At 40.7% G+C, this 21,188-nt stretch overlaps 1 protein-coding gene across 2 annotated transcripts in view; it reads right to left on the bottom strand.

Annotated features, from left to right (window-relative positions):
- The window catches only part of EXOC4 (exocyst complex component 4), a 797,616-nt gene that overhangs the window by 199,265 nt on the left and 577,163 nt on the right, over positions 1 to 21,188 (bottom strand). For both annotated transcript variants that reach the window (XM_036905582.2, XM_057504775.1), the window contains exon 11: positions 20,757 to 20,976. In XM_036905582.2, the coding sequence (XP_036761477.2) occupies positions 20,757 to 20,976 (220 nt within the window). The remainder of the gene's footprint in view (positions 1 to 20,756; positions 20,977 to 21,188) is intronic.

Genomic DNA, 21,188 nt, shown 5'->3' with positions numbered 1-21,188 from the left:
GCCCGCCAAGTCTGAAAAAGGGGTTTTCGACTTTCGGAGAGAACCAGGTAGAAGTCAGTTTGGGATGTGTTCAACCCACAGACATCTTCAGTCACTACCCTGGGCAGGAGCTCTGTTACTGACCCAGCTGTCTGTCTCTGCTAGATGGGCACACTGGGTCCTCAATGCATTCTGACTGTCTGGAATGTTCCCATCTATCCCGAGATGACCCAGGCAACAGGACAGATTTTCTTGGCAGGATTGTGGGGAGGTGGTGGTAATGTACACCGACCTGAAGAAGTAGGTGTGAGTAACAACCTTTGTACAGAATAAAGATGGGTACAGAAGAAGAAAGAACTATGTCTGAAAAGTTGTATTATAGAAACTACACGTGCATTATGATACTATATTCCCTATCTCAGCAAGTGCCATCTTTCTAACTCAACAAATTTAAAAAGCTGGGATCACGGTAGACCCAGACTTTCCATCCCCAACTGAATCAGTGGCCACAGACTCTGCTCCCTAAGCCCCTTAATACCCATTCTTCCATTTCTACTGCCTTACTTCAGGTAATCATGTTCTTCTTAAAAAATCTCTTTCACTGTGCAATACAACATATATACATTTCACAATAACATTTATATAAAAGTTTATAGTATGTGTGTACATCTTACTAAATAATTATAAAGCAAACACTCAATGGAGTTGCACACCTGGTAAAGAAACAACTTTCCAGTATCCCAAGTGCCCCCCACCCCAGTCAAAGCCTTCTCCCTTCCCACCTGAGGTAACCTCCTTAAGAAACATCTTTTTGATATTCTTAGAATTTTACCACTTGGATATGTATCCCTAAACAACATGGTATAATTTTGCCTGTTATGTAGGAATAATTTTACGTATTATTTTGTCTTGTTTTTTTTCAAATGTTATTTTGTTGGATTCACCCAGGCTGTGTATAACATTCTGCTATTAAAATTCCATTGTAGGCATACATGACCGTGTACTTATTTCCTTTAATGTGCTAGGCTATTTCATGCCTCTGTATCTTTGTTAATAATGCTTTTTCCTCTACTTTGAACATTCTCTCACCTAGATTTGTGACCACTGTCTATTTTGAACATCTCTCACATAGATTTAGTTTAAGTCTCACCTCCTTTATGAAATCTTTCTTGAATGACTACTCCCTCTCTAAAGTTCCCACTGCATCAAACACAAATGTGTATCATTGTAAATATAATACTGATTTGTCAGTATGTGTGCCTTTCTCTACTAAACAATAAACTTGAAAGTAGGATACAGGTCTTCATCTCTGTAGTTCTGTCTTACACTGGAGGCCTACTGAGTCTTTTAAGCAAATATGCACAAAAGGTGCATGTTTGCTTAATACAAGCAAGGATAGGGAGAAAACAAGTGTAACACTTAAACTTCGAAGATATGAAGTACAATGTGATCTGCACTGACAGAGTAAGGGGAATCTAGTACACTGCCTTGAGGTTCCTAAGATTGAGTTCATCTTCCCATAAAGCATTTGTCACTATAGATTTGGGAACTTGCCCAAGTCCTCCAAGGCTGACATCCTAAAACTCAATAGTACTCCTAAATGATTCTAAAACAAACAGGCAAATGCTAAACAACCTTGCCCAGGAAAATACAGTGAAAGTGAATTTATTAAGGGTGTACATTCTTCACTAGAGCACAATCTTCAAAGCAATATGCTGCACTGTCATTATCTCATTACAGTAATTTCAACACTTGCTCCCGTTAACTTATTAAAAAGCATTTTAAATCATTTTCTTCATTGCAGACACAACAAACTATCTCATTACCCAAACATGGATCAGTGCCAAGTGATACGGCAAGGGATGTGATAAAAGACATGCACATACACAGAAGAGAGTCAGAGTTTGGAGAGAAGCGTGCACATAATAATGTGTAACAGTAAACCGCTGCTCACCAAACAGGACATGGTTTTTCAAAATGTTGTCACAACTATGCCACAACAGTACTAAAAAATTATGCCACTTACCTCATTCTAAGTCCTACAAAGAGAAAGAAAATCTTGTTATTTGGCTTAAGTTTTTTCTTGCGTAATACCTTGGTAGAGCATCAAATAACCTCCACCCACCACCCATTTTATATATAAACCTAACATTGTACAATTCCATGCAAGTATTCAGTATTCGAATAAAAACTTTCAAGTTAAAAAAAAATACATATATATATATATATGTCATTTCAAACACACTGTCTAAAGCAGGCAACTGGCAAATGACAAGCCACAAGCCAAACCCAGATGCAGATGCTGCATTTTTTGGTAAGTTTATTGGAATCCAGCCAGGCTCTTTCATTTACACAATGGCTATAGTTGTTTTTATACCACAGTGGCACAACTGTTCAGAGACCACATGACTCACATAGCCACATGGACATATTTACTATCTGGCCCTTTACAAGAAAAGCTTGTGACCTCAGGTGTACAGCCTTGCTACTCAAAGTATGGCTCCTGGAACAGCAGCCTCAGCATTACTTGTGTGCTGGGTCAAAATGCAGAATCTCAGGGCTTAGCCTGACTGACTATATTGGAATGTGCATTTTAAAAAGATCCCCCGGTGATTAACATGAATATTAAAATGTTGGAAGCACTGGTCTAAAGGACACAGCCCTAAAGATCAATCAAATCACAAAAAAGAGGTGGGCTTATTAGACACACAGTATTTTATTACTAGACAATTGTGAAGAGGGCTGCTTGCAAAGATTTTCATAGAGATGAAGAGCAGGGGAAAGGAGGTAAATTGCAAATTATGGAAAGAATTAATATTGCATAAGAATAGATTTCTAGCATCAATTTATACTCCTGTAGAGGACAGGACATGTGCCAGCTAGTTTACCCAAGATGGCTAGGTTATTTTTTCATAAAAGAACCATTACTGCTGAAAGCAGGTCTAGGGCCCATATCACTCTCTCTTGTGCAAAAATAACAGGTAAAAAAGAAACAAATTTGCCAATTTTAACCAAGTCCATTTTGTTGTCATACTCATTTCCTTTTTAAATACTCCATTTTCCCTGTATAAGGGGAAAACTGTTTTTCCAATAAGGCAAATGGGCTGTGATTTGCTCCCTGAAATAAACATGTTATAAAATCCACTCCAAATCTCTATTTTATCATGTGTTATTTGTATTCCATTTGAAATGGGCTCTGTGCTCTCATTTTGGGTCTGCTTGATTCAACACTATAAGGATCTGACAGAGAATACCATTTCCTCCCAAAGTTACACAGCCTGATCTACCGTGTTTATGTTTAATATCTCTTAAATTTTCCAAGTTCTTGAGTTGGCAAGTTTCACAATATCCAAACTGGTGTAAATGTACAAAAATGGAGTTAACATTAACAATTAAAGTTAACGAAAATAGAGTCAGGGGCCATTAAGGAAATGGGGTCCATGCGTGTCTTCTCTGAAACCGACTATGCCAGAAGAACGTTGAGCTTAACATTCTGCCGAATCATAACCATCTGGGACAAACAAGAAATTTCTGCTACCTGCAAGAAAGTGGACTTTTGCCTAGTGATACACTTAGCAACCAATTATGGATAGCCAAGTGTAGGTTACAATAGCCGTGGTTAATCACAGTTATCTCAAAACAACTCATGTAAGCACCCTCAGAGTTCCTTCTCTTGCCTTAAGAAGCCCTAAGCCTGTTACCCTCTTCAGAGCATACATTTGGGTTTCCTCTTTAATCTATGTTCCCAGACCACAACCTCTAGGGCCTCAAACAAACAATGCCAACTGCTTTACAGCTTTGTCCTTACTTTTTTGGTCAACACGAGACACCTCCGAAGAGAAAAGAACAAAAGTACAAAGGCAAAGGGCCATTTTGTGACCACCCCTTCTAACCAGCAGACAGCAAAATGCAGGCTTGGAAAAACACGTTAGACTCACTGTAAGAACACCTGCCATCGTGAGAGGCCAAAAGACGGGCAGGCGGTAATTTGAGAGGAAGCGTTATTGCTCCTTTGATAACAAGTTTCAGTTGCTCAGAGGTTGTTGCCTTCTGCTCCCCAACACACCCTGCTTCGGAAATGCTGATCTTAGCAGGGAGAAAATATTCTCAAGAAAAAGGGATCCTTTACGAGCTTTCATACTGGACCATCTTTGATTACAGAGGTGACAAACTGACTTCCGTCTCTGAAAATGTATCCTTTTTGACACACCTACTTTCCAATTAAATCTAACAAAGAAGGACTGTGGCTGCTAATTATGGGCTTTTATCAGAGCACCATGGAGAGTTACAGCTAGAAGGACATTTGAAGAGAACCAGTCATCCTGTGTTTAGAGATGAGAAACTGAGGCCCAGAGAGGTGACGTGATCTGCCCGAAGTCACACCACAAGTTGGTAGATGACCAAGACGTAAACTCCCAGAGGACAGTTTTCTCTTTCTTTTAAAAAAATCTTTACACTTCTTAATGCTTAGGCCAGTGCCTGGCACACAGTAGGCATTCAGAAATTATTTGTTCAGCTGAACACCGATCCCTGAATTCCAGCCCAAAGTTTTCTCCATTGCACCATGCTTGTTCATGGTTAACAATGGATTAATCTCTCTTCTACCTTTCAAAAGAATCAGAAGTCATATTTCAAATTATGTCTTTACAAAGGTATAATTAAATCTTTAAAAGGTGCATGGAAAAGAAATTAGAGGGTAGAGCATAACAGACATCTTACAACCTGCGGATGCCAAGAGCAGACAGCTCCCCTCAATCTGCTCCCCCCACCCCCTGCAACAGTGTAACAGCAATTATATTCCACGGTGAATAATATAATTATCTAAATGAAACCAGGAAGGAAAAAAAAAGAGCATACACATAAAAGGATTAGCTGCTCAAGGACTTGTGGTTGGAGAAGGCAGAACGATGGATCCAGGCTGACAATTTCATAAAGTAGCCGTCAATTATTTAAATCATTGTGACTTTTCAGATAGCATTCTGGACAGCAAGGGAAAAAACACTAAAATTCTGAAAACCGTGAATTAGGAGAGAGCTGCTTGTTATTTGGTTTTAGAGTTGAAACGGGCTCTGCCTTTAGAGACAGGAGCAAAAGAAAAGTGAAGTCACCCTAATTAGTGAGTGGCCCGAAGATGTTACTTTTTGAAGTTCGGCTGAGCAAAATATTTTTCTTATAGTACAAGTGTTGGTGTTAAAATCCAGTATAAAAAAACTGCTCAGGACACGAAAGGAGAGGTTTTAAATAACACTGCAGGTAGAATAGAAAGAGAAGTGGGTCAGCAGGAGAGAGGTCTGGATTCCACTGTTTGAGGGGCCATTTATTAGATATGCCTCCATAGCAAGACACCTTGTTAAGCTTTTTAGTCATAAAGTTGGATTAAAATTCTAGCTGATATTAGTGTTTATATGACAGAATACTAGCGCTGGCTTGGGGAAATTCACACTGCACATTAACCATATGCAATCATATCTTTTGTTAAACAGAATGATGACTAAGAAAGAACATTTATCTCATGTATAAAAATTTGGTTATAGCACACCTTGTCTGCTGTATTGCTATCATATAAGTAAAACAGCATGTGCCTATATGTCCAGTAAGAAGTAGAATTAAACCTAAAATTTTTGCCATTACTTGAAGTATTTGTATTCACAAGCTAGAACTAAAGCAATTATTTCTACCCATACACGAGGTCTGTAAATGGGTTAGTACTTGTGAGGTCAGTCTGGTCAGTAGTTTCATGAGCCAATCAGCTTGATTTTCCCTAGATACAGCTAGCTGAGGAAGAGTAAAAATAACTTTCAATCCAGTCACATGATTATTTCTATAAAACTACTCCATAAAAAAAGCAGACATTATAAAAATATAACTAAATCCATAAATATTTAACTAATGCATTTTAGACAAATATATGAAGTATACAGCAAGTTTTTAAAAAACATAGATACCCAGGGACTAATTAAAACATTCACCAACTAAATTGTAACATCATAAATTGCAACACATCTCTGATTTTTTTTCCACTTAAAGACAAATCTTTGATTTTCTTTTATTTATGTTACTATGTTCCGCATCAAAAACCTTTTGATCCCTGATAGCTTACAGATTTCTTGTATGCTGGGTATTGGAGAAAGTTCTTTCTGCACCTACAGTTTGGCCCCTTTGCCTATACTGATTTCACCCTATTAATTCCTCCACGAAGAGAGTTTGCTAATTAAGCCTCTGAGCTTCTGTCATATTTTACTAATATGCAGGTCATTCAAGTACACTTACGAAGGCCGTGCATGTACCACCTCTTGTACATTCCACCTCCCAGGCAGTAAGCATGCTTTCCCTCTCTCCCTATACCATCGTCTTCACCACTGACCAGTGTATAGTGTAGGGCAGGCTCCGGCTGGCCCCGCTGACCCAGCCACCTAACATTCAAAGGTGTGCAAACAGAAAAAAGCCTCTTAACAGAGCCCTGGTATCTCTTTTTGGAAGCTTAATATGAAAGGTCTTCTTGAAACATACAAGCTCAGCTCTTGACAAAGCAGGATTTCATTTCCCATGTGTCTTGTTCTTTGGATTTATCTCCTTTTATAAGAAACCCCTGGAGGAGGAACCCCAAATCTGGGAATAAATTTCCTTGTAGTTAGCTCTGAATGACTGACTTGTAAAAGAATTATATTTCCTCTTTTGTCCTATAAATTCCAGATTTCCAGATGGTCAAGAATCCCTACACCTTTTTCCTTCTCATTGGCAAGAGCTGTTTTTTCTCCCATGTTTGGTTTTTCTTCCCTACTCTTTGAGCTGGAAGAAGAAAATCATTAAGTTCTGAAGGAGTCTGCCACCAGGGAATTCCTATGACCATTATTTTCAGAGCCAACTTTTACATCACCTGACGCACGGTCTTCACTGTCGCTGTAGCAGCATGTCTTCAGGTTGGTTTTATCTTTTTGTGTTGGTTGGGGGGCATGGGGTAGAGTTGGAGGGAGAGAGAGAAAAGGTATTTTTTTTAATAGGAGAACCTTAAGAGTGAAAGTAAATTTAAATATTTTTACTTTCACCTTTTTCTTAGGTTCAACAGTTTCCTCATCACATTCACTTTTACTAAAGCATGTACCACGATGATGTAGCTCTTTATCTGTAAGTCTGACCTCACCACCGCCCCAAGCCCCTGCATTCGCACAACTGGGACACACAGCTAAAAACAACATCCAACTGATTTGAAAACTTATGGCCACACAAATACCTACATGTGGATGTTTATAGCAACTTTATTCATAATCATGTTAAATGGAAGCAACCAGGGTGTCCTTCAATAGGTGAAGGGAAAGCAAACTATGGCCTATCTGCACCACATGCAACATCCATGATCCACACCATGGAATATCAGGCAGTGGTGAGAAGAAGTGAGCTGTCAAGCCAAGAACAGCCAGGAATGAATCTTATGCATATTGCTAACTGAAAGAAGCCAGTCCGGAAAAGCTAAATACTGTATGATTCCAATTATATGAATCCTGGAAAAGGCACAACTACAGAGACAGTAAAAAAAATTAGTGATTTCCAGACGCATGGGGAGAGGGCAGAAGTGTTGAACAGATAATGTACAGGGAATGTGGGGGGTGGTAAGAACTCCCCTGTATGATACCATAATGGTAGATACATGACATCAAGCATCTGTTGAAACCCAAAGAATTTTAAAGCTGAAAGAATGAAACTTAATATATGCAAATTTACAAAAATCATTTAAGAGGTTAAGGAAGCCCAATGGAGTACAGAATGTGACAAAACCATCTAACAGTTTTACAAATGTATACGGCAACCTTACCGAAAGGAGTGGGAGAAAAAGTTGCTGACCCGAGTACTTTTGGAAATTAGTAGAATCTATAACATTAAAGGCAACAGAAATTATACATAAGGACTCTGCACTAGTAATCAATTTGTTTCCAAAAAGGGTATGGGTTAACAATTCTGATACTGCTATGCATGTATGCCAGAAATGAACACATTGGTTAATGTGTTTCTCCCATACTTGGCTTTTCTCCCCTACTCTCTGAGCTCGATGAGGGATGGTGGGAGCCAGTTTTCACAACTGGAAAAGGGAAGATACTGATGAGGAATTTAGAATCACCCACTGGTATTGCATTAGAGTTGCTGGCATCGATATGAACTCATGTTTGGCTTTGGCTCAGTGAATATTACAAGTGGCTATATATAGACTATAGAGATATGAATACATACAAGGGTCACATATATTTCCTTTCTCTGCCAGTTGAGAGGACTCAGAAGTAAAGATATCCAGGTAGCAACCCACATACCAATTCCCCAGAACTTGGTTGCCAATAGGGTTCTCCAGCAACAGGAGCTGGGGCTTCCTGGGAAAAAAATTGGTGACTCTAGGACTGGGGCACAAAATATACAGATGGGGCTTGGAGTATATTATAGTACCAAAGAATAAGGAAGTGCTACCAAAAAAAAAAAAATCACGAAGATAGAGACACAGGAGATAGGTGAGAACTGAAAGAGCTCCCGATGGCCAAAACTGGAACAATTTGTATTGGATTACAGTAGTATTGGATTATAATCTACTGTATACAAAAAAAAAATCCATGATTCCATTCAGCCATAAATGACTAAATAGATATAAACATGGGAGAGAAAAGACAACTCTCTCATGCAGAAATGTTCCAAATAATTTATACAGATACTCTTCCCTCAAGGAGGTGGCGTATAACTGCATTCCTTGAGTGTATAAGCTGTGTAAAATGTATGCAAATGACTTGTTTATCCGTTAAGTCTATCCTTACCACTGCCACAATCCCATTCATACCACAACTTCTATAAACAGCTAAAAACATATCCAAAAAAACCTCACAAAAAAACTGGATAACACCCAATGACAGAGTAGACTGAGGCAGAGTATTCCAAGCAGCCAGAGACGTGGGCTTTGGTGGGCTCTGGGGGATAAAAGAGTAACTTTCTAGTGGAGAAACCTGACTGACACTGCCTTAGCTAGGTACTCAAGGTTAAGCTCGGCAGTGACAAGTTGCTGATTGCACGTACACTTGATATATGATGAGAATGGCACTTTACCTCTGTGGTCGTCCTCCCTACGACAGGTACCCCCTGTCAAATCATGAGACAAACATCAGACAAACCCATATCACAGGACACTGTGCAATATACCTAGTCCACAAGGTCATTAAAAAGAGAGAAAGACTAAGAAACTGTTACATCCAAGAAGAGGCTAAGAAGATAGGACAACTAAATGGAATATGGTATCCTGGATGAGATCCTGGAACAGAAGACAGATGTAAGGTAAAAAACAAGGCAATGTGCATAAAATATGGACTTTAACAAGAATGCACCAATATGGGTTTATTCATTTTAACAAATGCTTCATACTAATATGTTAATAATGGTGAAACTGTGTGGGGGCTGTATAGGAATTCTGTACTATCTTCGCAACTTTTCTGAAAATCTAACACTTTTCTGAAATAAAAAATAATAAAAACCCCACAAATATTTAATGCTACTTTCCTTGGCAAACAATATAGGTTCGCTTTTACACACCTTATCCCTACCTGTTTAAGCCAGAAGCCACCATTTAATATAACTGTTGGCAATTTCCATTTTATTCTTTCAAACCAATGAGTGCCTACTATGTGTCAGAGGTTTCTTTTGGCACGAAGGCAAATGTATGGAAGAAAAGGGAATACTTCTTCCTTAAGAGGCAAGGAATTAACTGACAGTTCAGCTGTTTCTGCTCAGGCAGTCTGCTCATTCTGGCAAAGCCTTGGAAGCCATGGGCAAACGCATCAAGCAAGGTCACCCAACAGAGCACTTCTGCAAGCACCTGATAGGCAGCCTTGACCTTGGAATGACCAAGGGAAGAACAAATTCAGAACGGCTTTGTGGAATGAAAAGGAAGAAGCGATTAAGCTCCTGTGGTTGAAATGGGGCAAAGAGAGAGTAGCGTGTGACCAATGAGGTGAGATACTGAATAGTTTTCATTTAAGTACAGTTATCTGAATTTGACTTTGTAGCTATTTGCAAGTGAATACTCAGGGTATTCTGGACTCCAAAGATATGACCATCCATCATGGGAATAGCTGTAACTATGGAGGAGAAAAAGCAGATAAAAGTGAGGAAGAAAAAGAAACTAGAGGCCTAGATGGATTTTTTTTCTCCTCAAAAGACTATTCCCAGTAAGTACAATCCAATGAGGACATAATGACATAGATAACCTGTTAATGAGCTAGCAGTGTGCTGCCTTTTCCTCAAAGCAGGGCTTTAACTGATGGAGCCCCTGTGTGTCTACAAAGGTTAATAAGTGAGAAATGCACAGCCTCGTCTTTATACAAATATGGACACGCTGCAGACACAGGCTGCTCTTGTGGACAGAGGTGATGAAGAACGCCATCCAGTCACTGTCCAGGAGGGCCCGGAGGAAAACCTGATGGAGATTTAGGAGCACAATACTTATCCCCAAAAGTCAGCTTGTCTGGGTTGTGTGGCCAATTACGACAAGCGGTCTAAAGAATGACTTCAAATGCTGGACTGAGCAATATGTTGGGGCTCACCAAATCTCAGGCAGCTGAAGCTTCGGCCTGCAGAGAAACACTTGCAGGGAACTTTCTGTCTCCCCTTCAGAGGTGGATGAAGGGATCCCTGCCTTGGATGGCCTTTCTGCCCTCGAATCCTGCCCGTGAAGGGCCAAAGCCCATGCTCCCTTAGAAGTACAGCCATTGGACTGTGTACCTTCTCTAAAGCCTCCCACGATTCTGTACCTCTCCCCACATTAAAAGTAAACTGTTCTGCTCAAAGATTAAGACGCCATAAGAGCTCCGTGCTCCCTGGTCACCTTATCCCTCACTCTCCGTCCATTCCTTCCTTCATCTCGACTAACCTCACTGTGTCACAGACACGTCTTTTGTGTCTTTGCTTATGTTACGTCCCTCGTTTGGGTTATTTTCCCCTCTGTTGTCTCCATTTTTACACAGCCTACCATACACGGCACAGAACCCACAGCTTGCCTGAAGTCTCCTGAACCCTCTAGCCTCAGCGCCCTCAACTCTTAAACTGGAAATCTTCTGAACCATCCCATTCAGTGCTCAATGATGAACTGTCCTCTGCTGCTCTCAGAGTAGTAGGTGTGAGGAATTCTGATTTCCCAGCTAAATCTGAAGCTCCTGAGAAATGGGAGCCATGCTTTAAATTTCTTCTGTACCCCCACGTTTCCTTGTCTGGTGATAGCATAAGGCAGGTATTTATAAGTATCACTTTGTTTTATTAGAATTTCAACAGTGTAAATTACTCAACTGCATTATGTTACCCTTGTTATAGTAGATGTACCAGATTTCTACCAGCCCATCTTAGAGTGTCTCTGCTAAGATAAAGTACATGCAAGCTTTTGAGTAAGACAGGATCCTTGAAAAGCCCGAAGAAAAACAGCTGCTTTATTTGAACAGTTAACCGTAAAGGGCCATTTAACTTTCAAGCTGAGATCTTGTTTCTCTCTCTCCATTTTCTCACTAGAACATCTCTAAGCCAGAGCTGTAATATCCAGACAGGGCAAAAATTACTTAGGATAAGAACCTCAAACATTTCTGAAGACCAGCAGTTCTCTGGACTCATCTGGCTCCTACCAGTCATCTTGCCAGATCAGCAACTTTGCTGCTGCTCCCAAGAAGGATCGCTATCACTTGCTTGGGCTGTCGAGCCAGGCTTTTCTCTCTTCCTGCTGTCTCTTGATGGGATGCTCTTCCTCTTCTCTAGCATTTAAGGAAAGAAATCAATCTGAAGATGCCTTTGTTAGCAAGTAAAGTCAAATCTATTTCAGGCAAAGGCAGCTCTCTAAAGATCTGAGTGACAGAGTGTTAATGTAGTTCAGTCCCTGTCAGCAGATCTGTCGTAAGCCATTACCTTCTGTCCTGCTCATTCTCCGGGCGTGGGCTGAGGCAAGACCAGAAGAGACAGCAGCCGATCGGCAACTGCAGGAGAAAGACTCCCCGCGATGAGCCCTGCTGCACAGAGCAGCCGACGTGGGAACCAAGACCCCCACCGGTGGGCCTACCCTTACTTAGAAAGTAAATTCTGAACCCTCTTTTAAATCCAGCGCTTAGCCCTATACTGAGATCACTCGGAACAGCCTGATGCTCAGGCTTCTTAGCACCAATCAAAGCTGGCGAACAAGCGTCAGTGACTGTGATCCCTCTCATTCAGCGGCCCCCGTGATGCCTCTATCCATGCGGATGAAGCCCTCCAGCTTGGGCTTTCTCACTGACCTCACAACCCAGATAAAATAAATGATTTCTTGAAAAGTTACATCTAAATTAAAATCTGTCCAAACACATTATGAAAGATGGGTTGCTGGAAAAAACTGGAATTATAATGGACTTCAAAGGACAAAACTTTTGAGACCATTAATGATTCTTATAGAACGTATAGGGCTGGTTTCTACAGAAAAAAGAAAAAAACTAACTTTATTTGTAGCCCCTATGGGATTTCTCCAAAAGCCTACCTGGCTATATTATATAAAGTTAGCTTATTATATAGAAGTTAGTTTAAAAAAAATTATATATATATCTATATCTATATATATATAACCTATATGTTCCCCCCCACATATACACATGTACCTATTCATATAATACCCCCCACCCCGTTTTGTAGACAGCTACTTACAGAAGTCTAATTAACCAGGAACTTTCTAAGAAAACCAGCTAAATACCCGCTCCTACTCCCTTTTCATTCAGAGATAAGACTATATCTGTAAAAACTCAAGTCGATCATATTATGCGCCTATTCTGCCTAAATATAAAAATCATCTTGCACTTGCTCACTTCACAGACTTTATCAACAGTTATGACAAGTTCCCTTAAAGGGACCAGATCCCCATTTCATATGCTTTACCCACCCTGCCATGATGAAATTTACATTAATCATTTTCCTGAATGGTTAAGAAGAATCACAACAAAAATTCCACAAAAAATAAAACGAATAAACCATTAACAGAACTAATAATATACAAGTAACTCAACTCACTAAGATAATCTGAAGATACAGATGAATGTTACAAGTCCCCATTGATAGTAAATATTTAATTTGCTCAGCTGCCTCGGAAGTGAACAGGTGAGAGTTGAAGCCACAGTGAACAAACAACCGATGACAAAAATAAAGGCATCTTCTATTCCGTCTTCCAGGATAAAGCCCAAATTACCCACTAGTGGCTGATTAGTTGAGGCTTCTACTTGTCATGAAGAAGCCAGACAACACTGCTAGGGAATAAAATAAAAGAGCAAGAGTAAAATTCAAAGGAAATTAAAACTACAAACTGTGGTAAATTCCTATTTCTTTAGATCTAGATGGACTCTGAAAAATCAAATCAGACCCCAAGGCATCTTGGATCCAAGACTTACTTTAGCACAGCGGGACCACTAGCACCACCTCTCTGAGCTTACAGGGAGGGAAACAAATCAATTGATCTGCTCTCTTTTCAAGTTAATGATTTTCATGATGACTTCCAGCAGACCTTAAATGGGACTAATCTATTTACACTAATAAAAGCTGAATATATTCGGTACCATGGAGTGGAATGGCAACAACTGGCAGTGATGCAAATACCACGCAAATGCAACATTCTTCACTCTAAAATAATCTCATATGATGAAAACAGTGTGCTGTTGCTGCCGGCCACACTGCCTTGGGAAACCCGCAGGGGGCGCTGGCAGTGCCTCGGTGGAGCTGGGGAGACAACAGGTCCGGGCATCAAGTGTGATCATCTTCAGCCAACCATCACACTGTAAACAGCTGCGTCTACCAACCTCCAATAAGGCTTAGCTGGGGCTCCAGCTCACTCAGCCTACCGAAAGCTGTCATTTGGAACCGTGTTGACACCTAGAATTTAGACCATCCTGGTGCTGTTGCCTTCACAGCAATACTCCTATGCTGCTGCCTGCCAAGTGGCCGTCGAGGAAAATACAGCAAATCGAATATATTGCACTCTCTATAACTTGATTCCAATAATTAATTGTAGTAGCTTGAACAGCATCCCCTAAATTCCACCTGGAACCTCAGAATGTGACCTTACTTAGAAATAGGGTCTTTGCAGATATAATTAAGGTAAGGATTGAAATGAGATAGTGCTGGAACAGGGTGGGCCCTAAATGTGATGAGAGTATCCTTACAAGAGCCAGAAATGGACATACGGAGACTCAGGGGAGAAGACCATGTTAAGACGGAGGCACAGTTAGGAGTTATGCTACCAGAAGTCAAGGAACACCAGGGTCACCAGAGGCTGGAAGAGGTGAGGAAGGGGCCTCCCCTAGAGCCTGGGGGAATGGGCGCCCTGCACTCCAGAACTGAGAGAGGATGCAGTTCCACTGTTTTGAGCCAACTGTATGGTAATTTGTTACGGTAGCCCCAGGAAACGAATATACTAGTTTTAGTGGTGGTACACACTGCATGCTGATTCTGCTACTAATAAATGATCAGTGGACAGATTCCAGGAAAAAGAGAAAGGAGCAAGGGTATCCTTTCTTGCTTCTGTTTTATAGAGGAAGAAATGGCACAGAGAAGTTACCAATTTGGTCCTGGTCACAAAGTTATCAATTGAAGTGGCTGGGATTTAAATCCATTTGTATCTGATTCCAAGGCTTATGTACCAAGCCTCATTCAAAGCATCAAAGAGAGTGCTCTCTTATTAACCTGGCTGAATTAAAGAATGCCTCAGCTATAATTTTTTTATGTACTTCCTCTCAGGGCAATAATTAATTCTATGAAGCCGAAAGAGCCAAACCAGTGGCACTAATTCTGGCCACATGCTGGGGTCATCTGGGCAGCTTACAAAATGCTGATGTCCAAGCCCCACTCTTGACCAACTGAACTGAATCTCTTGGGATGGATCTGGGCAGTGGTGCTTTCAGAAAGCTCCTGAGTGATCCTAAAGGATCTTGTTGCCGAGATTTGCTGCTGTAAACCCCCAGGTAACAGAGGGAAGTGCAGGTGGCTGAGGAAGAGATGAGATACTTGTCAGTATTTGTGGGCGATTCTAGCCATTCTGCTTCACCGAGGTACCTGACAATTAGTGGGGGTGTGAGGAAAATGAAAATATGCTTTAAATGTTTCAAGACTGCCTGACATCTGTCCTTGTACAGCTTATGTTTTCCCTCCAATGATGCGGAAATGTGAGCCTGAGCATTGGGAAAGCTGCCTTTGTCTCACATTGCCCCACATGAGCCAGAAAAACATAGGCTCATCCTGTGTTTGGAAGGAACTCTGCAAAACTCAGCGATGTGCCAGACCGGAAGCAGCTTCTGCTGCCACTGCAAATATTGCTTTTACAATTTCTGGGCCTGTACGAGACAAAGCTGAAGAGTTTTTTTAAGTGACGACTGTTGACCACTGTAGTACCGAGAGCCCACAGCGTTAGACCCCATTCCCCAGTGCCCAGCTGGGCACGGTGGTGCTGTGCGAGGCAGCGCTACTAATCCCTGGGTCTCTGTCAAAGCCGAGAGGGCCAGACAGCACAGAGGTTCCTGGGCCCCGCCGCACAGTGCGCTGAGCTTCAGGAACCCGCATTTCTCACAAGCTCTGGTGACGCTGATGCTGACAGCCCAGGACCCCGCTTGTGTTGCACTGGTGCACGGCAGTGCTCCTCACTCCGCTGTGCACACACATCACCGGGTGCTACCATACAGAAGCAGATTCGGACTCAGAGGTCTCATGTTCTTGCCCACAGACCGCTGTGTAAGTATTAGGCGTATAGACTATTTCATCCACTGGGGGTAAGGGAAGAACTTCACTTGTATCTTTGCTCGCTCAGTTAAATGCCCAATCAGCAGTTTGACAGGTAAAAGATAAGTCTTAAGCATTAGCCTCCTGCCCTTTGTCTGGATGGAAAAACTAAAGAAGAACTAAATTAAATGACATCCCCAAATCAATGGTAAAGTGAGGAACTGAGTGGATGTTTTGTCATGTCCAGTGAATGAACAATTTTTAGACTCCTGTAGACCTATAAGGGAGGAGAGGGTATCCACTTCAATTGACTTATTTCCATAGCTGCCTGTTCAGAATGCCAGATCTGACTCAAGAGAAGTCTCTCTTTCATTTGAACCAATGCTTTGCTTTACAATAGGCGGAAGCCATTTTGAAAAAAAAAAAAAGTGCTGGCAATGGAGGGATTTCCGATGGCAGGACCATGAGGTGTATTCAACCCTCCTGTCTTGAGACTGATAGCATTAGGGGCATAAGAAATGTGACTTTTCCGTATAAGCACTGGAAAATCCTTAAGCTCAAGACCACAGATAGTATATGCACAGGGAAAACACACACACACATGTTCTTATACTGAGGAAGCCATTAGTCATTCACTCATTCTCACTCACTCATCCATTCATCCATTTATTAAATCTCGAGTACCCTCTGTATAGCAGAGCCTGTTCTAGGAGCTGGGGATTTAGAAAAGAACCATCTGCCAAAAATATCCAAGCTATTCTCTGCTGAAAAGTGCCTTGGGCACTAAGATGAGAGATGGTTCTAAGCTTTCACTCTTTGAGAGGCAACACAGGGAAGGAAGGGATTTAGAGCAGTGTGCCCTAACTATGGCAAGAGCCTCGGGTTTTTTCCTCCTAATCTGCTGTAGGTTGATATTCATAAAATACATAGAAATGAATTCCTAGAAAAAAGAAGTTTTAAAAACCACGAAGATATACAAAACACAAACCCCATTTTTCCTTATTATTAGATTCAACAGACAATGTCAAATTGCTTAAAGTGGGTCAGGGGTGGGGTGGTGTCTAAACGCTTTCTCTCAAATTCTGTACATCTCATGGCAGACTGGTAACAAATAGCTTGCCAACAAGCAGACCCTTCAAGCCCCCCTCAGAGCAGAACTCATTCAGTGTTGGGATTCCTGGGTTAGGTTGCCTGGGTCTGAATTACAGCAGCTAAGTATGTGACTGTGGACAGAAAGTTAGTTAATTTCATTGTATCTCAGTTTTCTCCCCAGAAGAATACCACCCCAATAAAGCCATTGCTGATGCATGCAAAACACAAGTCACTACACAGAAAGCACTCAGAACAGTGTCTGGTTCACAGTAACTGCGAATGAAGTGTTACCTGCTATTGTTACTACTGTCTACCACGATGAACGTTCCGCTCTCACTATAATTACTCCTTCTATTACTGCTGGTCTACAAGCTGTATTACTTTGGGCCAACACTTGCTCAATTGTTTCATCTGTAAAATGGTGCTACAATCTCTTCCTTCCTTTCCTGTTTCCTTTCTTCCTTCCCATCTGTGAATGCTGGGCCCAGAAAGCAAAATCACCAATACAAAAGCGTCTTATCATCCATGAACATGGCCCCCTGTGACCGACTGTCTGTACCGCCCAGATGGCACTTCAGAGAGGCGAGGATAAAGTGTCCTGGGGTTGGCGCCCCTATGTGTCGCCCAGCATGCACAAGCAATGCCGAAAGATAGCTGACCTTCCACTGTCCCTGGAGAATCCATCAGCTGGGCTGATGCTTTATGACACTGGGTGCGGAACCAGGGGACAGGCATGCTCCCTGCTCCCGCTCTGTGACCGAGCGAGCGGCAGTCAGCAGAGGGAGTAACTCTAAGGAACATTTTTATACCTCACGAAATGGAATAGCTAACCCACCTACATCTTTCACACATACAGATATTTCTCTGAGCTCCCTCCATAGCAGTTGTTTCAGATTCTTGGCAAAAACTTTTGAGAACTATTTCTTACTTTTTCTTCAGATTAGTCACCTACAATCAGCTAGGAACAAAAATATCAAGGTGACACAGAAGCACGTTTAAGAAACACTGAAGCCTTTAGCCAGAGACGGGTAAGATTCCTCAAGGGAGGAACAACCTAAGACAGGCACAGTCGCAGGGGGCCATCTGGTGAGAAAATGGGGAGCAGCAGAGGTGAGGCTTAGAACCTCCCCCCTCATGTTCTGAGAGAAATCTTCTGCATACGTGGATGTTTATTGCCCTCGTCTAGCTCGGATTAACACATAGTCTACAGGCACACACCTGATCATCTACATTTGCTCTCTTACAACACTAAACTCTGTTTTCTACCTTTATCTCGTATCTACCTACCACTTCAGCATTTTATTAAAAAAAATAATAATAGAGAAATGTGGTATCCACATATAAATCAAGTTTAAAAATCAAATGAATATTCATATTTGAACTGACTGTGTATAGTTCATAATGCATGAACAAAACCGAAAGTTTCTGTGATGACTGCCCTTGCGCTGTTCACCATGTAACTTATTCACTGTGTAAGAATTTGTACTCCATGTAAGAATTTGTTCGTTATGCATCAGAAGATTGGAGACTGACGAAAATTAGGCTTGGGGTGGATTAATGATTGTGCATTGAGTATTGACCCCCCTATACAGAAATTTATTGTTGTTAACAACTATTTGATCAATAAATATGAGAGATGCCCTCACAAAATATATATATATATATATATATATATATATAAACACACTTCCAATTGTAAAATAAATAAGTAACGGGATGTAATGTATAGCATAAGGAATATAGTCAAAATATTGTAACAGCTTGGTATGGTGATAGCTGGTACCTAGAATTATCATGTATATAAATGTTGAATCACTGTGTTGTACACCTGAAACTAATGTAATGTAATACTGTTGTCAACTACCCTTCAATAAAAAAAAAAAAAAAGAAAAGAAACACTAAAGCCTGAGTATGGGAAATTATGTTAGAAAACAATTTATAATCATTATAAAGCAAGAGGAAGGGGAAGGGAAAATAACCATCTATTTATTTGTTTTTTTAATCCCATAATTCTGAGACTATTAAACAAATTTACTGACATGGTCTAATTTGCGTTCTCATAAAATTTTGATGGAGAAAGAGAGGGCAACCAAGTAACCAAATAAGAAATTAGGTATTTTGGCTCTGAAAACAACTTTGGAGATTAATAACTTGGATGGCCTTAGTTTCAAGATTTACGCACACAGAATTATCCTGTATTGACCAGGTCAAAGAGAAACAGGCAATGGAGTTATTGTCTAGCATCAAATGGAGTTAATTGTTTTACAGAACAAGCGGCATGGTAACATGAACAAACGACCTGTGATAGGCTGGGAGTGGTTTGACGAGCACACTGGTGTGCTGCATAGATGCGTCGTTCAGCCAGCACTGTGTGCAGTCCTAACACGGCCCAGATGGCTGTCAGCTACTTAGAGTTTTAATGTCTTTGCTACTCAAGCTGAAAATGATCATGTGTAACAAGCCAGCATCTTAGTTCACAGATTCACTGTAGTATACTGCTGCCTTTTGTTTTCTTTTAAATTCAGTACGCTAAGCATACTGGAGTTGCTCTGTGCAGCATATACCATGACCCTTCAGGGATACGCAGAGCAAAAGATTATCTGACGGACAGGAAGTTAACGATATGGTCAGACAAAAGAAAAACGGGAACAGGTTTTGTCACCCTCTTTTTCTCATCTTCTCACTATGACACTGCAGTTATTTATAACTCTCAAAACGTACTCATTTACTTTACTTATTTGAACTGAGACTCAGGGAGAAGACGTCACAGCCATGCAGAGAGCCAGTGCGCGAGTAATCCAGCAGGGGGACGAGTGAGCACATGCCCCGCTCCATTCCCGGTACAGATGCCTCACCAGGAACACATCTAACACATACTCAGACGCTCCAAAAGAACTCTTTCCTAAGTGTAATGTTATTATTCAAGTTCTGGGAGAAGTGAATGCCTCTATTCTATTTTCTCAATACCACAGAAGAGTTTGCTCATAAAAAAGAATGCACATAACCAGGACATTTCCCTATGAAAGGTTCAGCATTTTTATTAATTTTAATGTATGAAGAAGGAAAAATCAAGGAAGACTTACAGAAAGGCATGTGAGGCAGACAACTGAAGCAACTATTTCTCTCTTCCATTTACACAACTTTTCTTTGAGGAGTTCTAGCCTTCCACATTTTGAGATTCTAATCCCATCATGAAATTTTTATTAAATAAGTGCTTTAGTGCCCATCAGTCTGTTAAATGAAGAACACTATAAAGATTCGATTATGATGTAATAATAGTTCATGTATATCCATAATTTAAACCCACATGAAATTTCTTTCAGTTTTATATTTACCTCCAAGTCACTGGCTAAATTGGATACAAAAATAAATACCTTAAGCCTATTAATCTAAATACCCACTGAAAAGTTATTTTATTTCTGTTGCCCAAAACCCATTTCTTTATACATTCAAAGTGACAATTTCAATATTAACCATATCATCACTTGAACAAAAGGATCTGACTTGTGAAAGCCAGGTTGCTGGTAGGTTCAAATTCACTGAGAGGTGGCCAAGTTCTTTACAGTAAGTCTGCCCTCAAATGGTAGAGAAGGTTTCCGGTTGGTAGCTGAGGTTACAGGCAGAGTAACTTCCTTCCTTTAAGCCCTTCATAGCCCAGGATGCATTAACCAATGGAAAAAGAATTACTTTCAAGGACATATTCCAGGCAAATAATGAGGAGTCGCCTGCATGTTAATGAAACTCACCATCTCCCATATTCAAAGCTAACCACTTCTTAGAGATCTTAAGGAATTTCCATTATTTCTACATTAGTCCTAAATTTCCCTAGTGCCTATTTATTTCCTCTTGTTTTGTCCCTGATGAATATGGAAACAGATGGTAATTCTTCTTCTTTTAAATTTGTGACTCCTGCCAAGTCGATGAAAACTGCTGATACAAATAGTAAATTCAAAGTACATTATTACCTGTAGGAGAGGCCGCTGCACCCCCAGCACCTTCATGGTGTCTGCATTAGCTAAGATCTTCAAAGGGTCGGATGTTTTAGTGACTCCTTCAATCTCCTTGTTGATTTCAGCCAAGACCTGATTGAGGAAGATGTTCTTGATGTACACGGTAAGAAACTCTCGAAGAGGACACTGTTTGGCTGGGCCAAGTCCCAGGGCATGTTCAATCTCCTGAATGAATCTGGAAGACAGATGGAATACAATGGTTGTTAAACATATCAGAAAAATAGTTATAGGAGTATATGACAAAACACATATAGGTATCTCTAAGCTTTGGCTATTTCCATGGACAGAGTAGGGGAGTTCCCAGAAATCTTAACAAGAGCAGGTTATCACTCTATTATTCATCTGTATATCAAGGTATTTTTACAATACAAGTTAGTCCATTAATTG

The sequence above is a fragment of the Manis pentadactyla genome, chromosome 7 (genome assembly GCF_030020395.1).
Source record: "Manis pentadactyla isolate mManPen7 chromosome 7, mManPen7.hap1, whole genome shotgun sequence".
In the NCBI taxonomy this organism is placed as follows: Eukaryota; Metazoa; Chordata; class Mammalia; order Pholidota; family Manidae; genus Manis; species Manis pentadactyla.
This window is presented reverse-complemented; position numbering and strand designations above follow the sequence as displayed.